Below are 23,923 nucleotides of genomic sequence, written 5' to 3' on the forward strand. Positions count from 1 at the left end.
GAACAGAGACAGAGACACACATGCCTACACACAAGAAAATGATATTGCCAGCATCCACGGAATAGTACCAAGAAACTGACAAAAGTCATGTTTAATTAAAGACTAGATAAGGAGAATATTTTTACGATTTTTAAGGCTTTGCCATTTTATTTAGTATTTTTTTTTCTCTTTACAAACAAATTGAGGAACAGCAATACTGATAAATTACCAATTTGTGTGCAAAATGTTCATTTGATTTATGCCCAGATTTGATTGTTAATGACGTCCATTGTTTTAAAGTACAGAGCCAAACAAAGGAAGAATTCTTCAGAGAAGAGGCAGCCAGCTGATATTTTGTCTGCAGTAGCTTCAGCAAGGCTGAAGATAGATGATTTTTTTTATGAAAGGAAAGTTTAAAGGGCAAAACTGCTGTTAAAAGATTCTTGACTTTATTACCTATTATGTTTGCAATTCATTTAATTAAATAAAGCTTTCATTTAATGTAAAACATCTTCTGGTAGTGGTGTAAATACATTTATTCTATTTTGAATGCAGTGTGGTATTACTATGTTAATGATTTGTGCTGTGAGATCCAAGTTTACATAATGAAGTGGCTGAAAATCTGTGTCACCACCACCTGAAGTATGTGTGAATGTCTTTCTTGTCTCCTCTGTGTCTGCCTTTAGTGTTGCAAAGACTTCATTAGCATCATGAATTAAGCTGTGTTGCCAAAACACCAATTACATGAATACATATTAACATCAAAGTCAGTGCCAGCAGGGTGCAGAGGTATCGGAGCCTGTCTGAGAACAAGTTAATAAGCTGAGGGATAAAAATGCTTTTTACCTAAGGTCTGCTTTGAAGTACTTTGATTATATACTGTGAGCCATAGGAATTAATCATTTCAGATTTTAATACAGGTATATTTTTCTTCATGAAACAAGATGTGATAATTAGAAATTCTGCTTTTTCACCAACCAGACTGACAACATTGTGACCCCAATAGACTCAACCGGTGATGGTATCAGCCTTCTACACCAACACATAACTTTTAACACCTCTTTTTTTCTTAGAGTTTATATCATCTCTTGAGTGTTTGTATGTGTACTCGTGCGGTTTAATCAGTAATGAAATTTTCTGTAATCAGAAAAATATATATTTCTATGTAATAAAAAAACACCACAAAAAAAATCTTATTTGGTTTTGTTTAAATGTGACTACATTCCAGATGTAGTTATCCATTCATTACATCTCTGCCCACATTAGGCGCATTTTAAACATGCATATCATTTGAGTTGAACAGACAAAACTAACCCTGCATTCAGTTCAGAACACCAGAGAACGAAAAAGTTTTCTTTGTTGCTTACTTAAACAAGTAATATCACTACCGGGACGCTTTTCAGCACCGGGGACAAGACAGCGCTCGCGCGCGCGACACACACGCGCACACAGACTTTCGTCTACGACAGGACCTCTGACTTCCACTCATTTACGACACGGAAGGCTCCGGGGAAGGCGTCGAAAGCACCTACGAGACCGCGGTAAAGGTAACAAAGTCGATGCAAATGAAGTGTTATCCTAAAAGCTTTATTTAACGAGAAACTTTACTTTGAACCTGATTAATGCTTCGTAGGGGCCCCATGCGTGATGGTACGGTTTTTGAAGTGTTCTTGCTTTGTTTTCGGTATTGTATTTATTTTATGCAGATTTTAAGGTTACAAGTCTTTTTGTCTGTGCTTCAGGCTATATGCCGTCCCCCAGTGAACTTCATTTTACTAAGATTCTTTTTTCCTGGAAAGACCCGTTAGATGTGTTGTTAACCCGCACCGGCGTTATTCTTTGTGGGTTTTCATAACTAAATTCCTCTGTGTTGTCTTACTGCTTGTGCTCATAGAAACATTCGATTAGAGCGCCACAAAATGCTGAAAAGTAATGACTAGAAATACACCAAAAAACATACATTCTCCTTTTCAGTAAAGTCTGCTAAAGGTTAAAGTCCAGGTTTTACGAACTACTGAGGTGTCTTTAACAGTAAAAGCTATTATTTTCGATCTGCTTTGTTGCTTGCTGAAATAAACTGCAACATTTTTCGACAGTTAGCGTTTGGCCTACATTTAATAGGCGCATGTGTATATAGTGGGTGAATGGTGTCCCTAGAGACTATAAATTATAATATTGAAAACCATATCTAAATCTAAACCATGAATGTAATAGCTAAATGCTGAGTCTTAAAACTTATAATTAAGTCATAGACAGTATAAACATGGGGCACATCTTGGTGAGCAGGGGCCTGGTTGCAAAAGTACTTCTTGTTGTTCACCTTTTAAATATTGGTAATACCAAGATTCAGGGGTAAGCAAATCACAAGTTGTTAGCCACTTTTCTGTGCTTGTTAGCAACCTTCTGCTTCTTTAGCATGTAATGATAGACTAGGACTCCTTCCCCAGTCATTTCTGAAATAACTGAGGCCTCAGTCCATATGCTGCCTACGGCACCTATCACATTTTCAGAATTTTGGTATGAAAGGGAAAAAAGAAAGGAAAAAAAAAGAATTTTGGTATGAAAATGTATTGTAAATATCAGTTCTGGTGCAAAATGCATACCTTAATTTACAACTAGCACTTCTTCACATACAGGACACAAATTCACAAGTACTGAGAAACTGAATAAAACATTGTTTTGGCCTTACCATGTGTTTTTTCACAAAAATATATTTAATATTAGCCTTATTAGGTTTGCTCAATTACAAAATCTATATCTGGAATCTGCAGGATCCATTGGGCAGTTGGGAGAAGAGAAGGGGCAGTGTCTGCAGATAAGCCAATCTCTCCGGTTCAGCAAGCCAGACGGATTTGAAGAGGGGCAGCTCCTGATTAGCCTGTAGGATCTCCTTGTCCAGGAGAGTGATCCTGCAGAACTGTGACTCATCTGCCGCTATGCACTGCTTAAGGACTACGGCTGTAAGGCTTTGGCCTTTAACGGCTGTACAAATGACCCAGAGCCTATCAAAGCCTCTACCATTGGCAGTTAAACAGGGCTTAAGGAGATCTCAGCCCACAAGGCACCTGAACACACCTCTAGCTAGTGAACCCTTTCTCAATGGCACCAGCTCTAACTATGTGGAGGAGATGTACTACTCATGGCTAGAGAATCCAAAGAGTGTGCATAAGGTACAGCACATCCACCTTTAATTCTGTGTTTGATGTTGTTGTCATTTCTGCAGTTATATATGTTTAAAATATGAAACTGCATGTAAAACCAACCAAGTGTTTTGGTCGGCAGAGATGACCTAATAATGGATATATAACAGGGAAAAATAACTCCACCTCCATCAATTACAGACATAAAATGCAGCCTCCACATAAATCAACGCATATTTCAACCCAGTCATTATTGGTAATTAATAAACAGGTATTAGGTTGCCTGGTGTGGGACCAAAGTTTGATGGTGATTAACCAATAACTGAAAAGGTGACTATGACACAGTGTTTAAATTTGTATAAAGGAGAATACATTTATGATGAAATTTAAAAAGATAAACAGAAACAGATTTTCAAAATAAATGGGGATGTTGGTGGTGGCTGGAGGGGGGTCGAAAAATGGAAAATAATAATAAATAAGTATATATTGACAACTAAATACACATGTAAAGAAAGAAAGAAAGAAAGTTTGACAATTTTACTAAAACTTGAAAATACCAAATTTCCACACATGAACATCGAGACACAAAATTGTCCACATCTGTACTTCTTGACATGTTGCACAGTGACAATCCACTGAAGATACATTATTAGTGGAAATACTGGAATTTAGGTGATGGAGCTGCCTGAATAGAGTGTAAAGGACTTATGACACACTCAGTATGAATGCAATAGACAACTGCCTGCACTATTCTCACTTAGGCTATTCTCACTTAGACGTCACACACTACGAGACTATGCACTATGTCTCCAGTCTAAACGATGAAATGCAAAAAACTGTAGTTCATGGAGTGGCAACTTGAAGCTGCCTGCATAAATTACACAGTTCACATAGAATTCCATGTTTAAGTGGGCAGCTGAGTTTTTGTTTTATAACTCATCCATTTGGATAAAGGTTTACCATTAGCAACATTGGCAGTTGAAAGACAAGTAATAATAATAATAATAATAATACATTTTATTTGAAAGCGCTTTTCAAAACACTCAAGGTCGCTGTACACAGTAGAGTAAAAAGCAACATAAAAGCAAAGAGTTTACACAATCATAAAACATAAACAAATTTAAAATAGCAAAGTGGAGAGGTTATGTGGGATAAGCTATTTTGAACAAGTGGGTTTTGAGTTGGGACTTAAAGAGAGAGAAGGTAGAGATATTTCTTAAATCAGGAGGTAGGGAATTCCAGAGTTGTGGAGCAGAGCAGCTGAAAGCCCTGCTCCCCATGGTGACAAGACGGGGGGAGGGGACGGAGAGTGAAAGGGAAGAAGAAGATCTGAGACAACGAGATGGGGAGGTGATGTTAACCAGATCAGAGAGATATGGAGGAGAGAGATGATGAATAGCTTTAAATGCGTACAAGAGTATTTTGAAATTGATACGATACTTGACCGGGAGCCAATGAAGCTGCTGCAGAACAGGAGTGATGTGATGGACAGAAGGGGTCCTGGTGATGATACGGGCAGCAGAATTCTGGATGCGTTGAAGCTTATGGATGGATTTTTGAGTAAGACCAAAAAGAAGTGAATTACAATAATCAATCCGGGAAGTAACAAGGCTGTGGACAAGAATGGCAGTGGCATGTGGGGTGAGAAAAGGACGGAGACGATTAATGTTGCGCAATTGAAAATATGCAGACCGAGTGACATTATTAATGTGTGAATTGAAAGATAGAGTACTGTCGAGGATGACACCCAAACTTTTCACAGAGGAAGAAATGGAGACCGGCGAGTTATTGATAGTAATAGAGAAACTGTTGGTTCTGGATAATGTTGATTTAGTGCCTACTAAGAGGAGTTCGGATTTATTACTATTGAGTTTAAGAAGATTAGAAGAGAACCATGAATTTAGTTCAGCTAAGCAGAGGGTGAGGGAGGATGGGGGAAGAGCAGAATCAGGTTTAGTGGACAGATAAAGCTGGGTGTCATCGGCATAACAGTGAAAATGGATATTGTATTTACGGAAAATATGTCCAAGCGGTAGAAGGTAGATAATAAAAAGAAGGGGCCCCAGGACAGATCCCTGGGGCACGCCAGTGGTCAGAGGAAAGGGCTGAGAAGTAAAGGATTTGAGTTGAATGAACTGAGTGTGAGGTAGTTGTAGCCTATAGCTGTCTGCTAGGCCTTACTGCATCTAATTTGGTCCTGCAGTAAGGTACAGATTATCCAGAAGTTTGTGCTTCCATTTTGGTCGGTACAATTGTAGTTACATAACACTAATAAGCAGATATGCGGGGCTGGAGCCATAGTTTCTGAACTTGTTTGGTAGACTTACATGGTACTGTACCCTTGCTTTCCTCTCTGACTCTCCTCCAAAAAACAGTATAGCAGCAACCAAAATGCTTACACTGATAAATAAAATGTGGATTCCCCTAGTCAGCCTAGGGGAATCACTGTACGCTATGCACTAGGTACATGGTGAAAAGCTTGTAATGTAATGACTTGCCTAAATTGCCAAAAGTAGTCACTTGTCTGCCCTCAAACGGATATAAACTTGAGGTACAATTCATTCTTAATCTCTACAGGAGTATGAGTAACTTGCTTTCCAAAAGTTATGTGTTTTCATTTTACCTATGCTGATTTTTGTAAATCTTGCCTCATGTGGCAAATGCTTAATTACATTTCTTGCTGCCGATGGTGTCACAACCAGTTTTTTCCACATAGGGCCCACTAAGATTGATTTTTCTGTTTCCCTTAATAATTTAAATAATTATTTAAAAACTATATTTTGTGGTAAGTTATGTTAACTTAATCTGATATTTAAATGAGTTTGACGAAATAATAAAAAAAATCAATACAAAGTCATGGCACTGTACACATTTCCATGTTTCATTATTTGCATGTAGTTGCGGTTTGAACCTCAAGTTATAAGATATGACAATTAGACACTACTTAAGAAGAATGACAACGCTTTAGAGAAATAGAGAAAATGTGGGTCTGTTGGTCACATTTCTAAAATAAGGAATAGAAGAAAAACTAAAATATGTTGTAAAATGTATAATGTATGAAATAAGAAATGCTGTGAAAATAATTTCATGACTTTTATATCAAATTCGGACTAATTTTTCTTGCATGTGGTCTAAAGTATATGTTTCTACAATTGGGAAAAAGTATACTTTTTTGCATATGCATTTATAGACTTAGGACCTGCAAAACAAGTTCTAATCAGTGCTATATATAATCAAAATGTTTAGTACATAAAATGGATTAGCACAACAATGTACGCACACACTTGGGTGTAATAATGAATGCTAACCGTCCTTTCCCACTGAAAAGTCAATTTCAGCTGTCTTCAGATGTGCTCTATAGATAACAGTGACTTGACTTGAGCCTTGCTTAATAATCACTGTTTAACCTAACTACATTGGTGACATGCAATTGGTGACATGCAATTTATGTGACACACCATATTGCTGAGTAAACTGTGTCTTTCTTTCTCCATGCAGTCCTGGGATGTGTTTTTCCGTAATGCCAGTGCTGGGGCTCCGCCTGGTGCAGCCTATCAGAGCCCACCACCCCCCAGTATGACTCCAGAAAGACTGCCCAGTGCCCAGGCACTGGTGGGGACTCAACCCAGTGTGGAGAAGCTGGTGGAGGATCATCTAGCTGTACACTCACTTATTCGAGCATACCAGGTTAACTGCAACCACACAGAAAATGTTTTGTCTCTCATTATTGTAGAGTTGGGGTTTTGCTTCATTTTAGTTTCTGGGAGTGACACTGACTGTGTTACAAAATGCAAAGATGGTAAAATCCACTTCACATATATCACCTGTTCTCTGCTATAACTCCAAGAAAATCTGAGGTGAAATGATAAGGAAGCAAACTTAAAGTAAGCTTTTTCAGTTTAATCGTTAAGGAAAAAACAAAAGATTAACAAGTTTCAGTCTGGTGTTTTACTCTGATACGGTACACTAAAAGTAATTCTGCTTTGGTTCCTTTTGCCGTTAACAACAATCATAACTTCACCAATACATTATGCATTATTCGACCATTGTTCATATAAGTCTGAGTTGATGATGGGATATAAAGAGACAATTTCTGCCTTTGGGTTGGAAATTGTATTAGAAAATCATCAGAATGGTGAGCTGCTGTGTTGTAAAATGACACAAATGTACACAGGACCTGTGTATGTTTGTCCCTATATTTTTAAAGGTGCTATTGGCATGATATTCTCACCAGATGTCAGTAACAACCCATCCAGTCCACACATGCAAATAAATCAAGCCATAGACGCCCATAAATTATGTGTATTAATGAGAAATGACACAAGGAAAAAGTTTTGAATTGAAATGTATTTGCTATTTGCAATTGTTCCCTCTAAGCCTGAAGGGAAAAAGAGGGAACACACACATGTAAAGGAAGCTCTTAAAACATGTGGTTATCCTAATTGGGCTTTCATCAAGTCAGCAAAGATGCATAGAAAAGGAGATCAGACACCAACTAGGGAGGATCAGAAAGACAAACACAACAATATTGTCATCCCCTATGTAGCAGGTTTATCAGAGAAACTCAGAAGAGTCTTCCCCAGACTCCTTAACGCCCACTCACATCCTGGGCCATTTGACCTAGGAAATCACATGATAGGGTGGGGCTAGGTTTCACTGTGGTTTCACCCGAAGCTTTGGCTGATTGTGACCCACACCCGTTTTCACACCTTAGCTCGTGTGATTAGGTAGAGGATCAGTAGGGGGTCCATGACTCTCTTGGGGGACATTCCCATAGGCCTTAAAATCTGGGACTCTCCACCAGTTGCTCTTAGAACTGAAGAAGCTTCTCTGATGAGACGTGAAACATCTTCAAGAAACTTTCTAATTTTTGATAAGTTTCTGCTGGTGTCATGACTTTCCATTGGTTTTTGCACCTCCCTTTCTTCATGTGTTCAGTACTTTTTGTCTGTGTCATTTCAATTTACAGTATTATTAATCTTTTATTTATAAACATATTCATTTGTGTACTTATTTATGTTCAGAATAAAAAATAATTGATAAATAAGTGGGGAAGAATACACATAGAAATACAAAAAAAAGTTAATGAATGAGATAGCTGACATATAACACTTATAATTCCAGTTTTCCCAGGGGACCAAAAACAGTAATGGACAGTTTCAGTATCAATAATCGATGCATTTAGCCATATTCCCTTCTGCGTAGGTAAGAGGGCATCACATAGCCAAGCTGGACCCCCTGGACATCAGTTGTGTAGACTTTGACGATGCCCCCTGTACTATTGGTTTCCAGAACGTCGGTGAGAACAATAATCCTGTTGCATATTTATTCATTTTTTCTTTTTTACCTCTGGCTTTTCTTTTCCTGTTATTTTTGTACTTTGATCCTTTATGTCATGATATATTTGATGTCTATATTTGTCCCACTGGTTTTGTTTTTTTGTTCTTTCTTTTATCACTGCTCCACTCCTTATGTACCTTCACTGGCCCATTTGCCCTTTCAGTTGTTTTCTTTATCAATGTGGCAACCCTGCTTTCTTATCTTTTAGCCTCCCACCTCTTTTATTTACTATCACATGCCCACCCATTGTGTGTGTGTCTTGTCAGAGAGAAAACGTGAGTGTCAGTGCATGTGCATTTGAAATAAAACATACTTCTTAGATATTATAAATAACTATAACTAATAATAACTTTCATGTGGCAAGTCATCCATGAAAGAAGGTGTGGTTGTTGGTTCCTGACAACCTTTGCTCAGTGGCCAATGAGTTCAAGCAGGACTTTTACAGGCTTATCTAAGTGTGCTTCAATAAAATTTTATTATGATTAGATTACAGGCAGAAACTACTTGATTAAGTTATATCATCAAAGAAAACAAGTCTAGGTTTTTATGTGTGAGGAATTTCAGAAAGGCAGAGAAGTCTAAAGATCTCCTGTGTAACATGCTGACTCAGATGTATTGGATCCCCCATGATAAGCAGAGCACTCTGCACTAATTTGCTGACAGAGATGTACAAACAGACATAGATACAACAAGTTGCCCTGCCCCTTGTCTCTCTAGTGTTGTCCTATCACGGTTTGGTATGACCAGGACATTGCATGCTTAGATAAACACAAGCCACTCTGTGATGTCTTAGACTGTGTCTCCTCTCTATATTGGCGCACCATTTGACCAGTAAACTTAACCTACCTTCAGCTTTAAGTACATTGCTTCTCATTATGTGTGGTTTCTGTGATTATAGATTGGAGCTTTAAAAAAAAAAAAGGAAAGGAAAAAGCATTAAAAATAACAGTTGTGTATTTATGACAGGTTATCTATTTCTTTCCAGGCAAGTTATTAGGAAATTACAAATCCATAAAACCAATCTAAATGAAAAGTTAATATTACATAATGACCATGGTTCAGGAGTTTAAACCATGGATGCTGGTATTAAGGGGTGACTTGCCTGACCTTGTTTGGCAAGTTAATTCAGAGCCTCTGGGTTTTGATAAAGAAAGCTCTGTCATTTTGAGAATGTAATCAGTTGAGATTTGATTCTGCAGCTGCTGTAAAAGCTTTAGCCCCTTGAGGAATTAAAGGATAGAAAGAGAGATTTGAGATTTTAAGCTAAAATGTTCCTTAAAGGAAGACTTGACCAGTTTAATCCACAAAGATCAAACTGCTTTTGCTGCTTCTGAGATTATGTCAAGAAAACTGCATAATGGGAAATAATGGAATCATCTTGATCAGATTGGAAGTACATATTATATCACAGTCTATCATTTCTAAATCATGCGGGCAGGGCTAGTTCAGTAGGTAAAGTGGTTACCCCACGATTGGAAGGTCGGGGTTTCAAATCCACTGAACGGCTACCCTGAGGTACCCCTGAGCAAAGGGTCCCTACACACTGCTCCCCGGGTGCTGCACTGGTGGCTGCCCACTGCTTCCCTGGGTGACTGGGTTAAATGCAGAGGAGTAATTTCCCTACAGGGACTAACACATACACATTATTATCAAATCCCTGTAGCCTACAGCTCAATGCAGATGTTATAGACAGGGGTTTAAGTTCAAATGGATTCACACAGGGTAAAGATAAAGATCTTTGCAAAACTTACTTAAGCATTTTTTTAGTCAAAGAAAAATTATTATAGCCACTTAATGAAAAAAATTTCATTGATGTTTCTTTGTGAATGAATTTAATTTACTTTGTTATGATAGTCAAAATGCCAGAGATAATAAGCAATTTAAAGGTGTGACAAGTGGCTTTATCCTGAACTTTTGAGTTAGGGAATTCAAATGCTGTGTACTTCATAAGACATAGGATGTAAGAAAAAAAACATACAAAATTGATTGAACAAAGTGAAACGATTAAAAAATTACCCAAACTAATAAGATCACTAAACGTTATGTGTAACTATTGTTCAACTAACAACTCTTCATGCAGAGTTTTCAACCTTAGGGTTTTAGCTGCTGCATTATTGGTCTTTTGAAGCCAAAAGTGTTACATTTGGGCCAGAGGGTGGAAGCTTGGTTAGGAAACTGCATTTATAGACTGTACAGGTGCTTCTGCTACATACACAGTTCTGAGTAACAGGCTAATAACAATTTCACTCACTCATACTATATCTTGGATGGGCTGTATTGTTAAAATGTGAGAAACACTAACATGATACATACGTTTTCTGTCGACTGTACCATTGTTTGTCTGCCTCATTTTTCTGTCTCAGAAGTTGCCATTTGATTTTGTCCTATCAATTTCACAGTCTACATATATTGTTCAATGATGGGCTGAAAGACATTTTTAATTTCATTGTTTACACTGCAGGTATTTATGGGCTGGCTGAAAGTGACTTAGATAAAGTGTTCCGGCTTCCCACTACCACCTTCATTGGTGGGAATGAAAGTGCTCTGCCTCTTAGAGAGATCATATGCCGCCTTGAGGTAAAGATCATATATATAAATGCATTTTTTTTTAAACACAGAATGTGATGATCCAAATTGTTTGATTTCCAATGTCTTTGTGGGTATCTGCTGATATAGATACCCATAACCAATGTATTAACCTTGGTTATGGGTATCTATATCAGCAGATACCAACAGCCAAGAAAAGTTGTAACAGGAAACTCTGTTTCATCCCAACTAATACAAACTTAACTTTTTTCTGTCTCTTAGAGAGCCTACTGTCAACATATTGGTGTAGAGTTTATGTTTATTAATGACATGGAACAGTGCCAATGGATCAGACAGAAGTTTGAGACCCCAGGAGTCATGCAATGCACTCTGGAGGAGAAGAGGACCCTACTGGCCAGAATGATCCAGTCAACCAGGTGTGTCTGTCGTTCTTCACAGTCGTAGTATGCCTCAACAAATAACTACAAATTTAAAAGGCCTTTATGAGTCTGATGGAAGTATAAAGTTCCGAGCCACAGTGTGAAACACCACAACCAACTTTTTGCAGGTTTGAGGAATTTCTCCAAAGGAAGTGGTCTTCAGAGAAGCGCTTTGGTCTGGAAGGTTGTGAGTCGCTCATCCCAGCCCTGAAGACCATCATTGACAAGTCCAGTCAGGGTGGAGTGGAGACTGTAATCATGGGAATGCCACACAGGTGCCATGGTTATGATTTTTTCCTATTGCCTTGACATGTCAGAGTAGGATTGTACAGTATCAAGGAACAAGGAACAAACTCATATCACTGACAAAAGTTATAGAAGGTTTATTTACAGAATTATTAGAATAAATACCAGACAGATGAGCTATTGGACAGGACATTTTTCCGGCAGGAGTTCTCAAGAAAAGTCTGCATAGAGGGAGACAGCATATCGATGACTATCAAATTCAGTTCTTGTTCAATTCAATTTTATTTATATCGCAACAAATCACAAAAACAGCTGCCTCAAGGCACTTTATATTGTAAGATAAAGACCCAACAGTAATATAAAGGAACTAGAGAAAACCCCAACAATCAGATGACCCTCTATGAGTAAACATTTTGGCAACAGTGATAAGGAAAAACTCCTTTTTAACAGAAAGAAATCTCTGGCAGAACCAGGCTAGGTAAGGGGCAGCCATTTGCCACAACTGTTTGGGAGTGAGATTGGAAGAACATATGCTGTGGAAGAGAGCCAGAGATTAATAATAACTAATTAAATGCAGAGTGGTGTAAAAACACATAGTGAGTGAAAAAAAGGTGAGTGAAGAAGAAACATTTAGTGTTTCATGGGGAACTCCTAGTATCCTAGGCCTTTTGCAGGGTGACTAAGGGAAGATCCAGCCCAAATTATATGCTGTGTTCAAAAGGAAAGTTTTAAGCCTAAAAGTAGAGAGGGTGTCTGTCGCCCAAATCCAATCTCGGAGCTTATTCCACAGAAGAGAGACCTGAAAACCCAAGGCTCTGCTTCCCATTCTACTTTTGAGTACCCTATAGGAATCACAAATAAACCAGCAGTCTGAGAGCAAAGTGCTCTTTTGGCATGATACAGTACTAAAGCAGAAATTTGGTGGGCAACAACAAAATTCCAGTGCAAAACCTCTCAAATGCAGTAAGATGGAAGTGTTACAAGTTCCTCTTCTAAATTCTTGCGGGGTCTTGTTGTGAGTTCCTTGAGGGTTTGATTGATCTTGTTTTTTAGTGTGGGTAATCTAGATTCTTGGGGTAATCAGGACCTTGCAACACCAGGCAGAACACATTTCCTATGAGGCAGAAGGGAAAGAAAGGAAACACACACATGTAAAGAAAGCTCTTAAAACATGGTTATCTCAATTGGGCTTTCATCAAATCAGCGAAGATGCACAGGAAAGAAGGTCAGGAACCAACTAGGGAGAAACAGAATAACAAATGGAACAACATTGTCATCCCTTCCATAGCAGGTTTATCAGAGAAATTTAGGATAATTTTCTCCAAGCCAGACATCCCAGTACACTCCAGACCCAGTCACACCCTCAGACAAAAAGAAAAAACTTGTTCATCCCATGGATAACGCTCCCCTACATACATACGTCAGAGTGGTTTTAAAGGTAAAATAACCAACAATGCAGTGGTGTAAGCACACAATGTGTTCACTGAAGTGACGAATCAAGCTTCTCCATCTGGCAATCCAATGGACAAGCATGGGTTTGGCAGTTGCCAAGAGAACAAAATTTGCCTGACTGCATTGTTCCAAGTGTAAAGCTTCATGGAGGAGCGTTGTTTTTCAGAAGTTGGGCTCAGCCACTTCCAGAAAATGCAACTCCTAATGCTTCAGCCTACTAATATATTTTGTACAATTTCATGCTTTGTGGGATTGTGGGAATAGTTTGAAGGTGCCCCTTTCCTGCTCCAAAATGACTGCATACCACTGGGCAAAGTAAGTTCCATAAAGACATGGTGTGGAAGAACACCAAACCCGCACAGAGTACTGACCTTACACAGAGTACTGACCTTAACCCAATAGAACACCTTTGGCATGAATGCAAGCCAGGCCTTTTCGTGCAAAGTCAGTGTCTGACCTTACAATGCACTTCTGGAAGAACGGTCAAAAATTCTTAAAACACACTAAACCTTGTGGAAAACCTTCCCAGAAGAGTTTAAGTTGTTATGCTGTAGCTGGAAAGGGTGGGTAGACATCATATTAAACCCTATGGATTAAAAATAGGATTTCACTCAAGTTCATAAATGTGTAAAGGCAGACAAGAAAATACTTTTGGCAATATTCTGTAACTCGACAGTTAGCAGCTCGCAACTACCTACATCATAGTTCTTTTCAGTAGGTGTTAAACGCAGAGTACAAGGATGTAGTATACCGTGTCCACATATTGAGAAAGAAAAGCCCCCACGCCAGAGTCTGAGGTGTCAACCTCCAAAATGAATTGTTTCTGTTGGTCTTGATGCACCAAAACCAGAGCTGAATTAAAACTGTATATAAGCTTCTGAAATGTTTCTTCATCTTCAGCAGTTTACACAAATGATCCCCACTCTTACTGGTTGGTATTGACTTTTGGTCATACTGGGCAAGTTCAAGTACAAAATGACCAGACTGACCACAAAAAAGACAGCTTCAACTTGGTTCTCAGCTCCTATTCCTCAGGTGCTAGTTTAGCCTGACTGAGCTGCATTGGCCCCTCAGAATGGCCAATAAAGGAGCTTAAAGTGCTGTGCTGGAAGTGGAAGTCAGGGAGAACCAAAAGGCAGAATCGGGAAGGGAACTACAGCCAGAGGAAGGCTGAGACTTGTAGTTCCATTCCTTGTTTTGTTCACATAGGTGATTGTCTACACTAATAGTAAGAGTCACAAATTCATTTAAACTCTTCAGCTTATCACTAGTAGCCTATTCAAAACTGTTGCATCTCTGTTAGGAATGTGCAGAAATGTGTTATAAGGGTAGAATAACTGTATCTTCATTGAAGTGTTTTTATCCCTCTTGTGTGTCTTCAGAGGCAGACTGAATGTGCTGGCAAATGTGATCCGGAAGGAGCTGGAGCAAATCTTTTGTCAGTTTGACTCTAAGTTAGAGGCTGCGGATGAGGTTTGAATATTATTTAGTTAGATTCAGTCAAGACCAATGGAACAGATTTACACAAAAAATATAACTATGACAGTGCTTGTGTTAATGATAACAACTGATGTTTGGAAAATGTGTTTAGGCACATGAATAAATGATTCACACTCTTCAGCTGAGAAAGCCTCTTTTTTCCAGCCTGAAAGGTAACGATAGTAACCATGATTGGGTCCAGTTAAAAGTGGGGTCCAAATTAGTAGTGCTCCCTGTCTGTCACACAGAGACAGCAAAGAGGTGGTACTAACTGTAAACCCAGGAGAGGTGAAAGATAGCTGTTATTAAGAAAATGTTATGTAATCAAAATCAAAAGTGCAATCAAAACCTTTGTGAGAAAAAAACAAAGTAAGACACCTGTTCAGCAGCTCTCATCCACTGCAATTATGATTACACAAGTACGCTGGTTAGGTTAGCTGTTAAGAACAAGCTAAAAAGCCAATGTCAGTATGCCATGCAATTAATAATATATGTGACCTGCCACATGTATTTAACTCTAGCATATTAATTTAACTGTAAACTGATGGTTGCAGCATGGAGAGGTATATCTAAAGGGGAGCAGGCAGTGGCACAGCACCTTCCTAAAATATAAATTTATTACATTAAGTGCTATGTTACTATGTTTTTATAGATCAATAAAAGCACCAGATTATTATGTGCAATATTAAAAATGTGCAGTCCGTCTATTGAATAGCACATGTGCACATATGTTCTTAATAAAAATGAATAAATAAATAAATAAAGATGAAAGGTTCAGCGTCTGACTTTGTGCTCTCAGGGTTCTGGCGATGTGAAATATCACTTGGGGATGTATCACAGGAGGATGAACCGGGTTAGTGACAAGTACATCACATTGTCTCTCGTGGCAAACCCCTCCCACCTGGAGGCCGTTGATCCAGTGGTGCAGGGAAAGACCAAAGCTGAGCAGTTCTACTGTGGGGACACCGAGGGAAAGAGAGTATGTTGAATTTTTTTCTTTACCATATAAACAGAAGACAATGTCTCTGTGGATGTTTTCCAATATGTTTATATTTTGGTGAATCATTTTGCAGGTGATGTCTATTCTCCTTCATGGCGATGCTGCATTTGCAGGTCAGGGTATAGTGTATGAGACATTCCACCTGTCTGACCTGCCATCCTACACCACACATGGTACAATACACGTGGTGGTCAATAACCAGGTATGGACTGTTCAGTTCAGTTTGTTAGGTTTAAAATTCTTTCAGCACTTATCAAGCAAAGTTTTATGGTATGGACAGCTATTTCAACAAATAGCTATGGTTATAATAATATTAATTCAATTCAATTTTCAATGAAAAATTGAATTGAATTGAATAATAATATTAATGGTTTTGTAACTGACTTAGTTTTCCCCAGATAAAACTAGGCTTCTGAAGTGTGGATTATTGAATATACACTACAAGTACTCTTGAATTGACCATAAAATACTGTGTATTTAACACTGTGTGAATTGCTGGATGCAGTTCCAGTAGTTAAAATGAGCACAGTGTCATAACTGTAACTGGTTTTAATATACATGTGTGTTACTCTTGCCCACATAGATTGGTTTTACGACAGATCCCAGGGTGGCTCGTTCATCTCCGTACCCAACCGATGTAGCTCGAGTGGTCAATGCGCCCATCTTTCACGTTAACGCAGATAATCCAGAGGCTGTGATGTATGTGTGCAAAGTTGCAGCTGAATGGAGGAACACATTCCATAAAGATGTCGTTGTAGACCTGGTAAATATGTTCGTTATTATAACTGTTTTTGTTAACCACCAAGTAAAATGACCCTGACTGAAACTGCTGTTTTTTAAGAAAAAATTCTTTGAAAACAAGAAACACTTTTGCTAACTATAACCCAAAATAAAGAAAGTAAACCTCTGAACAAAGCATAAAGTAGGAGTAAGCATGTTTCCAACATCTAAAAATGGCATTAAGCCCTACCTGACCTTAGAAACGTGACGGTTTAATTCAATTCAGTCCAACTTTGGATTAATCCAATAAAGGATCATTTGTTAGAAGCAGTTTAGAAAAACACAGATACACACACACACACACACACACACACACACAAATGAATTAAACCAAGGTAAAAACTGTAAAAGTGAGGAGTTTAGAATAATGGGTAGTAGTAGTTTACAATCAGGTGAAGCATGATGATACCCTAATGACAACAAAGAATAGAACACAATAGCCCTTTATTATCATTGTACATGTATAATGAAATTGTGGAGAATGAAATATTCATGCTCAGGGTGCGTTCAGAAAAGGCTAGAATACCTGTTGCTATCTCAAGGATTAGTTGGTTGCTAAAAGAAGCTACGTCTATTTACTTCACTTATCTTCCAGTTAAGGAAGATAACACAATACTGTGTGGATGTGAAATGAGCCAGTAGAAGAAAAAATAATAGAGTCAAAAGACTGATAAAAATGATAGATGGTGGGATCAGCTGTGTCATTTAAATGGACTGTCACTTTACTGCACTGTGCCATCAAACGAGCCAGTCAGTACTGACATACTAAATTTTCATAAAAGGTCAGCATACAAGGTCAAATAGGTGATCAGAACAAACATAAACATTTGCCTCTTCGCTCAGGTGTGTTACAGACGGAACGGTCATAATGAGGTAGACGAGCCTATGTTCACACAGCCGCTGATGTACAAGCGCATCAAGAAGCAGAAAGGAGTCCTGCAGAAATTTGTTGAAAAACTCATTGATGAAGGAGTCGTCACAACTCAAGAATATGAGGTAAAGCTACCTGCACACCTGTGCTGTAAATGGTTATGAAGCATGCAAATTGTAGACAAAGACACAATATAACTTATTCTGACCTCCAAGTGGATTTGATTTGGCTGCTGTTTTAAACTATCACACATTTAGCTTGAGCTTACTCAGTCCATTGTCAGGATTTTATAATGAAAGAAAAAGCTCAGCTAATTCTTTGAGACTGATCAAGTAACACATAGATTTCTCATGTGGACAGCTGTCACTGACAGTCAACTCCAGTCTATATGAACTTATACTGTTGCTATCAGTTAGTAGATTAAAAATCACAATGAAGATAAAAAGAAAGACTCCATTTTTCTCATTAGATGCCCAACTTGCATTGATCTCTTGCAGGAGGAAGTGGCCAGTTATGACAAAATCTGTGAGGAAGCTTACACTCGCTCCAAAGATGAAAAGATCTTACACATCAAGCACTGGCTTGACTCACCCTGGCCCGGTAGGACTACTTGTTGTTCATGAAGCCAAATCATTTCTGTGTGTTGTTTTTTTAACTTGTCAATAAATTAACATTAAACAAAATAAATTAAGACAGAATACAATTAATACACCTGAATACACAGTATATTTTTGAATCTTGGGCAAGAAGGGCATCCCATGCATGCCTCTTGCTTTTAATGCTTTTGTGTGTCTGTGTATTTAGGCTTTTTCACACTGGAGGGTCAGCCTAGAAGTATGACCTGTCCTTCGACTGGCATCAGCGAGCAAGCGCTCAGCCACATTGGCAACATTGCTGCATCTGTCCCAGTGGAGGATTTTGCTATACATGGAGGTGCCCTCACGTCTCATGTGACAAAAATGAAGATCCACTGAATGTACTGTCAAGCTGTTTTAGACCTGGATTTTATGCATTGGTGTTCATGTTGTAGGGTTGAGTCGTATCCTAAAGGGACGTGCAAATATGGTGAGCCAGCGAGTGTGTGACTGGGCTCTTGCGGAGTATATGGCCTTTGGCTCTCTGCTCAAGGAGGGGATCCATGTGCGTCTCAGTGGTCAGGATGTGGAGAGGGGCACGTTCAGGTAAAAAATAGGTTTACTATTTATGTACATATTTATGTAGCCCACTTCCTAAGAATAAAATATCAAGAGGTGATTGCATCTAAATCTCTTTGACGTATGCTTGTATTAATTTCTTCACCTGCATCTCATCTCTGAATTTAAAAAAAAAGACAAACTCAGTCATACCACTCATTTTTTTCTGGTTATATTTCACAGCCATCGACACCATGTTCTTCATGACCAAAATACTGACAAAAGGATGTGTATCCCAATGAATTATATCTCGCCTGATCAAGCTCCTTACACTGTGTGCAACAGCTCTCTATCTGAATATGCAGTACTGGGTAGGTCACATAAACACAGTAAAGGCTCCTAAAGTACCAAAATCGGGTGCATTTTGCATGATTTTCTGCCATCTCTCTCTCCCACAGTACCTGAAGTACAGTATTTCACAGTTGAAGTGTCACTTTTCAATTTGCTGGCATGTTTCAACACCAAGGCTTCTGTTTCATTCTTCTCTCCTGTGTGCAGGTTTTGAATTAGGCTTTGCTATGGCCAGTCCCAATTCACTGGTTCTATGGGAGGCCCAGTTCGGAGACTTTCACAATACAGCCCAGTGCATCATCGATCAGTTTATCAGCTCGGGACAGGCCAAGTGGGTCAGACAGAATGGCATAGTGTTGTTGCTTCCTCATGGCATGGAGGGAATGGTAAGAATTTAATCTACCACATTCCACATGTATCTCAATTTGATTTGTCTCACCATCAGACTTTGGGATTGTATTACCACCTTATAATGCAACACCTGTCTTGTATCGATGTCTTCTTGAGTTTACGAATTGTTATATTCTTAATACCATTCTATGGACTTGCATTGTCAGAGCACAAACCACTTATGTCTCTGTGTTACTAAGTGCCTTATGTGTTACTAATAAACTTGAGATCTGCTATATCACATATAAACAAACCTTAAATACACTACAGGAAAGAAAACTTCATCACATTTGGATTGCTTCCATTCCCTTTTTCGTCACAGGGTCCAGAGCACTCATCTGCACGCCCTGAAAGATTTCTACAGATGTGCAATGATGACCCAGATGTTTTCCCTGTGAGTTTGTGTCAGAATGTCATTAATAAATCATAGTCTGTCAGTTAAATGATTTTCAAGTTTGAAAAGAGAAGGAATTTCAGAAGTTAAATCAGCATTCTTTTTAATGGCCAGCAGGGGGACCTCTGTTTGCAAAAACAGTCTGTCTATCTAGGGAATCTATGACCTGAGTAAACACTTTTCCTTATGCTGTATTATGCTGTATTCCCTTACGCTAGTATTAAGTCTTTTATAATATAACATTATGTTCATTTTGTGCATTTTTGACATGCTTCAGTGTAAGCCTATATCATGGTTGATATGTTTCTCAGTTATATCCGTCCTTAATCAGCCCATCCTTTTTTAAAACACTAAGATGGTGGCTTAGTTCAGCTAGAAGCTTCAAAAGAGGGCATTGTTAAACAATGGGTGGCATCACAGTAACCATGTATTTTAAAGACAGTGTGGAGCATGCAGTGCAGGTTGGATTTGTATTTTGCCACACTTAAAACCATCTTTCAGTTTTTCTTTGGACTCATTAGGACTATTTGGACTTCTTTTTTGTCTTTGTCAGAGTCATATTTTGTATTTGATTCATTTACCTAGGTACCTAAACAAATCAAGTAATTGGAACAAATAATTCTGTTCTCTTGAATTGTTGAATTAAATGATTGTATTGTGTGCATTTTGTCTTCAGGTTGATTAACTTTTCTTATCTTTGTAATCTTCCACTTAAAATTTTTGATAATGTGACCTACATGTTGTATTGTATTTTCTGATTTTTGTACTCCACATTATGTTGGCAGAAACTGTCTGAAGACTTTGCCATGCATCAGCTTTATGACTGTAACTGGATTGTTGTGAACTGCTCTACTCCTGCAAACTACTTCCACGTTCTCCGCAGACAGATCCTGCTGCCTTTCAGGAAGCCCGTAAGAGACATATACCAAAGCATGCAAGATAAGAGTCAATTGAAATTATGAACATGTTCTATGCTCTGTCTTTAATTGCAGCTCATAGTGCTAACTCCAAAGTCTCTGTTGCGCCACCCTGAGGTTAAGTCCAGCTTTGATGATATGCTCCCAAGTGAGTGCAGATCAAAAAAAGTGCAAAAGAACTTTCAAAATATTTGGTTATCTTCTGTTTTTATGCTTTCTGTCATGCAGGCACACATTTCAAGCGTCTAATCCCAGACAATGGGCATGCAGCCACCAACCCTGAGAAGGTGAAGAGACTAATTTTCTGCACCGGCAAGATTTACTATGAACTGACCCGGGAACGCAAGAACAGAGGCATGGAGGAAGCTATCGCTGTTGTCCGCATCGAGCAGGTAATCAGTGTTTTAGTAAAACTGTTCAGAGTGTAAGTCTGTAAAAAGCTGAAGCTGAATCTGAGACTGTGGAGTGACTCATTTAGTCTAATCTGAAGGCAATTTCACACTTCACATACTTCACTGCTGTACAGGTAAAACAATGGTAGCATGGCCTTATAGTGTGCAGTATTTGTTTGCCTTAGGTCAATCACAGCACCTTGTTAGGCAACAACGCGCAGACTTCCACACCAAAATTAGCAGAAACTGTGTTCATTCCAACCACATTGTGGCATCTTTCTTTTTTTGGCAGCTGTCACCATTCCCCTTTGATCTGGTGAAAAAAGAGGCTGATCACTATCCAAATGCAGATTTGGTTTGGTGTCAAGAAGAGCACAAAAACCACGGCTACTATGACTATGTCAAGCCCCGCATCAGCACCACCATCGGTCACACACGCCCCATCTGGTAAGTTTGACTTCAGCTGACTGTGCAACTGAAGACAGGGCAGTATACCAGTCCATTACCAATATGTTCACTATTGTCCCTCTGCATTTATCTAAACCACAATGCTTGCGTCTCTAACTTTGTCTTTAAACCCTCAATCTAAACTGTCCCTCTGATATATCTAATCGAGTCCATTCTGGTCTTTTTGTTTGTGTCCCTGTCTCCAAACCATACATCATAACAGGTCTCACTACAGTCTTGTAAAACTTCCCTTTCATTTGTGCTGCCATTCTTCTGTCACATATCATCCCTGATATGTGATATGTCCCTCTGATATAATCATTTCTAATCCTGTTCAACTCTGCCCCTCTTTGCTCTGCCTTTTGTTTTTGTTTTTTTAGTGCCACCCAACTATAAAACTTAGCAGGTCTGTCTGCCATCTTTTAAACATTTCCTTTCACTCTTACTGCTATCCTTCTGTCATACATCCCCCCTGACACTTGCCTCCATTCACTGCACCCCACCGGCACTCCTATCTTCACCAGTCTTGTGGATTATAACCTGCTTTGGATGGTTGACCCCAGATATTTAAACTCACCCACCTTCACTGTTGCACTTGTCTCTTTCTAATTCACACACATGTGTTCTTCATGTACCTTCTTCTCTCCAGTGCATACCTCTGCCATTGCAGACTCTCGTTCCCCTTTACCTACTTCCACTACAGGCCATAATGTCAAAGATCATAGTAGACAGAGATACTGCCTGAGCTCATCTGTCAACCTGTCCATCACCAATGCAAAAACGAAGGCGCTCAGTGCCAATCCCTGATCTAATCTCAGTCCCACCCTGAACCCATCTGCATCTTCTACCACACACCTCACCACTGTCTTGCTGTCCTCATAAATGTCCTGCACTCGCCTCACATATTTCTCTGCTACTCCTGACTTCCTAATACAGTATCACATTTCCTCTTGACACCTATATGCTTTATCTAGATCTACAAAGACACAGTGCAACTCCTTCTGATCTTCACTCTTTTGTGGCACACTGCTGCTCACCTCTCTTTTTCTTCATGGTCATCAGTTTTTATTTATTTGCACATTTATCTAATTCACACACACACTATCAGTATACTTGGGCACATGGACATGGAGGATCCAGGGTTTGATCCCCTGACATTTTGACTGACAAATGGATCACCCTACCACCTAAGCTACAGCTATCTCCAGGCCAAATTGAATTGCATCATGAGCAGGAATATTATAGTAAGCAGGAGTGAGAGCCCACACATCATTTAGGGGTCATGTCAGTACACAAACACACAGAAGACTTTTAAATGTTGAATAAACTCACAGCCACATTCCACAGTTCTTCACTCATATTTTGTGTTTAATTTACTCCCAAAAAGAGGAAAAAGCACGCCATAAACAAGGGTAAAGGTGATTGTTATTGGGAGTATTGTTCTTTTTTTAATGCCATGCTAAAGATAATTATGAGCTAATTTGGCCACAATCATTACATAGTGAAAATCTGATATTGAGGTTTCCCTATTGAACACACAGAGTTAGTCTCAGATATACAGTGAACAGAGCAACCTGAGAAGGAGTTGTAAATTATTGTTCCAGGCAGCTTTCAACTACAAATCACCCATTGTCCTGTTCTACATATCCTATATGGTCAGCAGCTGGCAATCAAACGTGTGTGCGTGTGTGTGTGTAGGTATGCTGGTCGTGAGGCTGCAGCAGCTCCAGCCACTGGAAACAAGCACACTCACAAGATGGAGCTGCAATGTTTGCTGGACACAGCACTGAACTGAATCTACATTCATACTAAGGGCTGATGATCTCCCGCCACTCTGGGATCTAGCCTATCTGCAGAGCTTCAGAGAATCCAGGCTGGCTTCACCATTTTCCAGAAATTTTACGTCAACGTGTTTTTACCTCAGTATTTTTACAGATTAGAATTGTTAACAGGTGTAATCTTAAAACACACAATGACCTTTAACACTATTACCAACTATTACAATCTCATGTTTACAGTGAAGGACAGCACTAGAGAAAACTCTTATGATAAGCCTGTAATCAATCTGTGAATTTAGACAAATTACAGTTTTAAGACTGTAAAATTTTATTTGCTTATATTCAGTCAGATAAATAATCCAGAATCCAGATCAAATCTTCAAATAATATTATTGATGTGTGGTATACTGTTTGGGGTCGAACAATTAGAAACATTCCCCAAAAGTTGATTGTATTCATCTGGACGTAGTGTTTTCAGTGGCAGAAACATTTCCTTCAGTCGTGCTAGTTTCAGTCATTGTGCAAATGTACTGTTTATAAAATTGGGGAAACCTGCAGTCAGCTGAGACGCTACATTCAGTTGAACAGAATCAACTTTTGGAGATTTACAAAATCAGAAACATTAATGATGTTCATATTTTAAGGAAGAAAAGGAGGATAGTTATCTTTTCTGGCATTTTGGCACACTTTGCTCCAGAGTGGCTCCAACAGATTTCACAAACAACATCACAGGTCTGTGGTCCAGAAAAGGGCAGTCCTAAGTATAAAGAAGTAACCTGTATTTTTATTATTATTATACATGTTCTGTTTGCATTGTTCTCGGCAAATAAAGCTTTTTGAATAGTCCTGCTTTTGCTCTTCAATATTT

At 38.8% G+C, this 23,923-nt stretch overlaps 1 protein-coding gene across 2 annotated transcripts; it reads left to right on the forward strand.

The window, feature by feature from the left end:
* The first annotated feature begins 1,385 nt into the window (after positions 1-1,385).
* On the forward strand, positions 1,386-23,901 carry ogdhb (oxoglutarate dehydrogenase b). Of its 2 annotated transcripts, XM_003439485.5 has the most exons (23): positions 1,391-1,526; positions 2,751-3,149; positions 6,618-6,806; positions 8,325-8,418; positions 10,921-11,036; positions 11,268-11,422; positions 11,554-11,700; positions 14,506-14,596; positions 15,402-15,581; positions 15,676-15,804; positions 16,186-16,365; positions 17,226-17,378; positions 17,751-17,853; positions 18,058-18,186; positions 18,284-18,434; positions 18,630-18,757; positions 18,945-19,123; positions 19,450-19,521; positions 20,307-20,432; positions 20,514-20,586; positions 20,667-20,830; positions 21,123-21,277; positions 22,976-23,901. In XM_003439485.5, exons 2-23 carry the CDS (start codon positions 2,916-2,918, stop codon positions 23,070-23,072), a joined length of 3,045 nt encoding a protein of 1,014 aa, XP_003439533.1. In that variant the 5' UTR covers positions 1,391-1,526; positions 2,751-2,915; the 3' UTR covers positions 23,073-23,901. The 2 variants fall into 2 exon arrangements, with proteins under 2 accessions (XP_013121180.1, XP_003439533.1); XM_013265726.3 differs by lacking the exons at positions 20,514-20,586; positions 21,123-21,277; positions 22,976-23,901 and having other exon boundaries at positions 1,386-1,526; positions 20,667-20,822.
* The last annotated feature ends 22 nt before the right edge of the window (positions 23,902-23,923 follow it).

This window comes from Oreochromis niloticus, linkage group LG7 (genome assembly GCF_001858045.2).
Source record: "Oreochromis niloticus isolate F11D_XX linkage group LG7, O_niloticus_UMD_NMBU, whole genome shotgun sequence".
Classification (NCBI taxonomy): Eukaryota; Metazoa; Chordata; class Actinopteri; order Cichliformes; family Cichlidae; genus Oreochromis; species Oreochromis niloticus.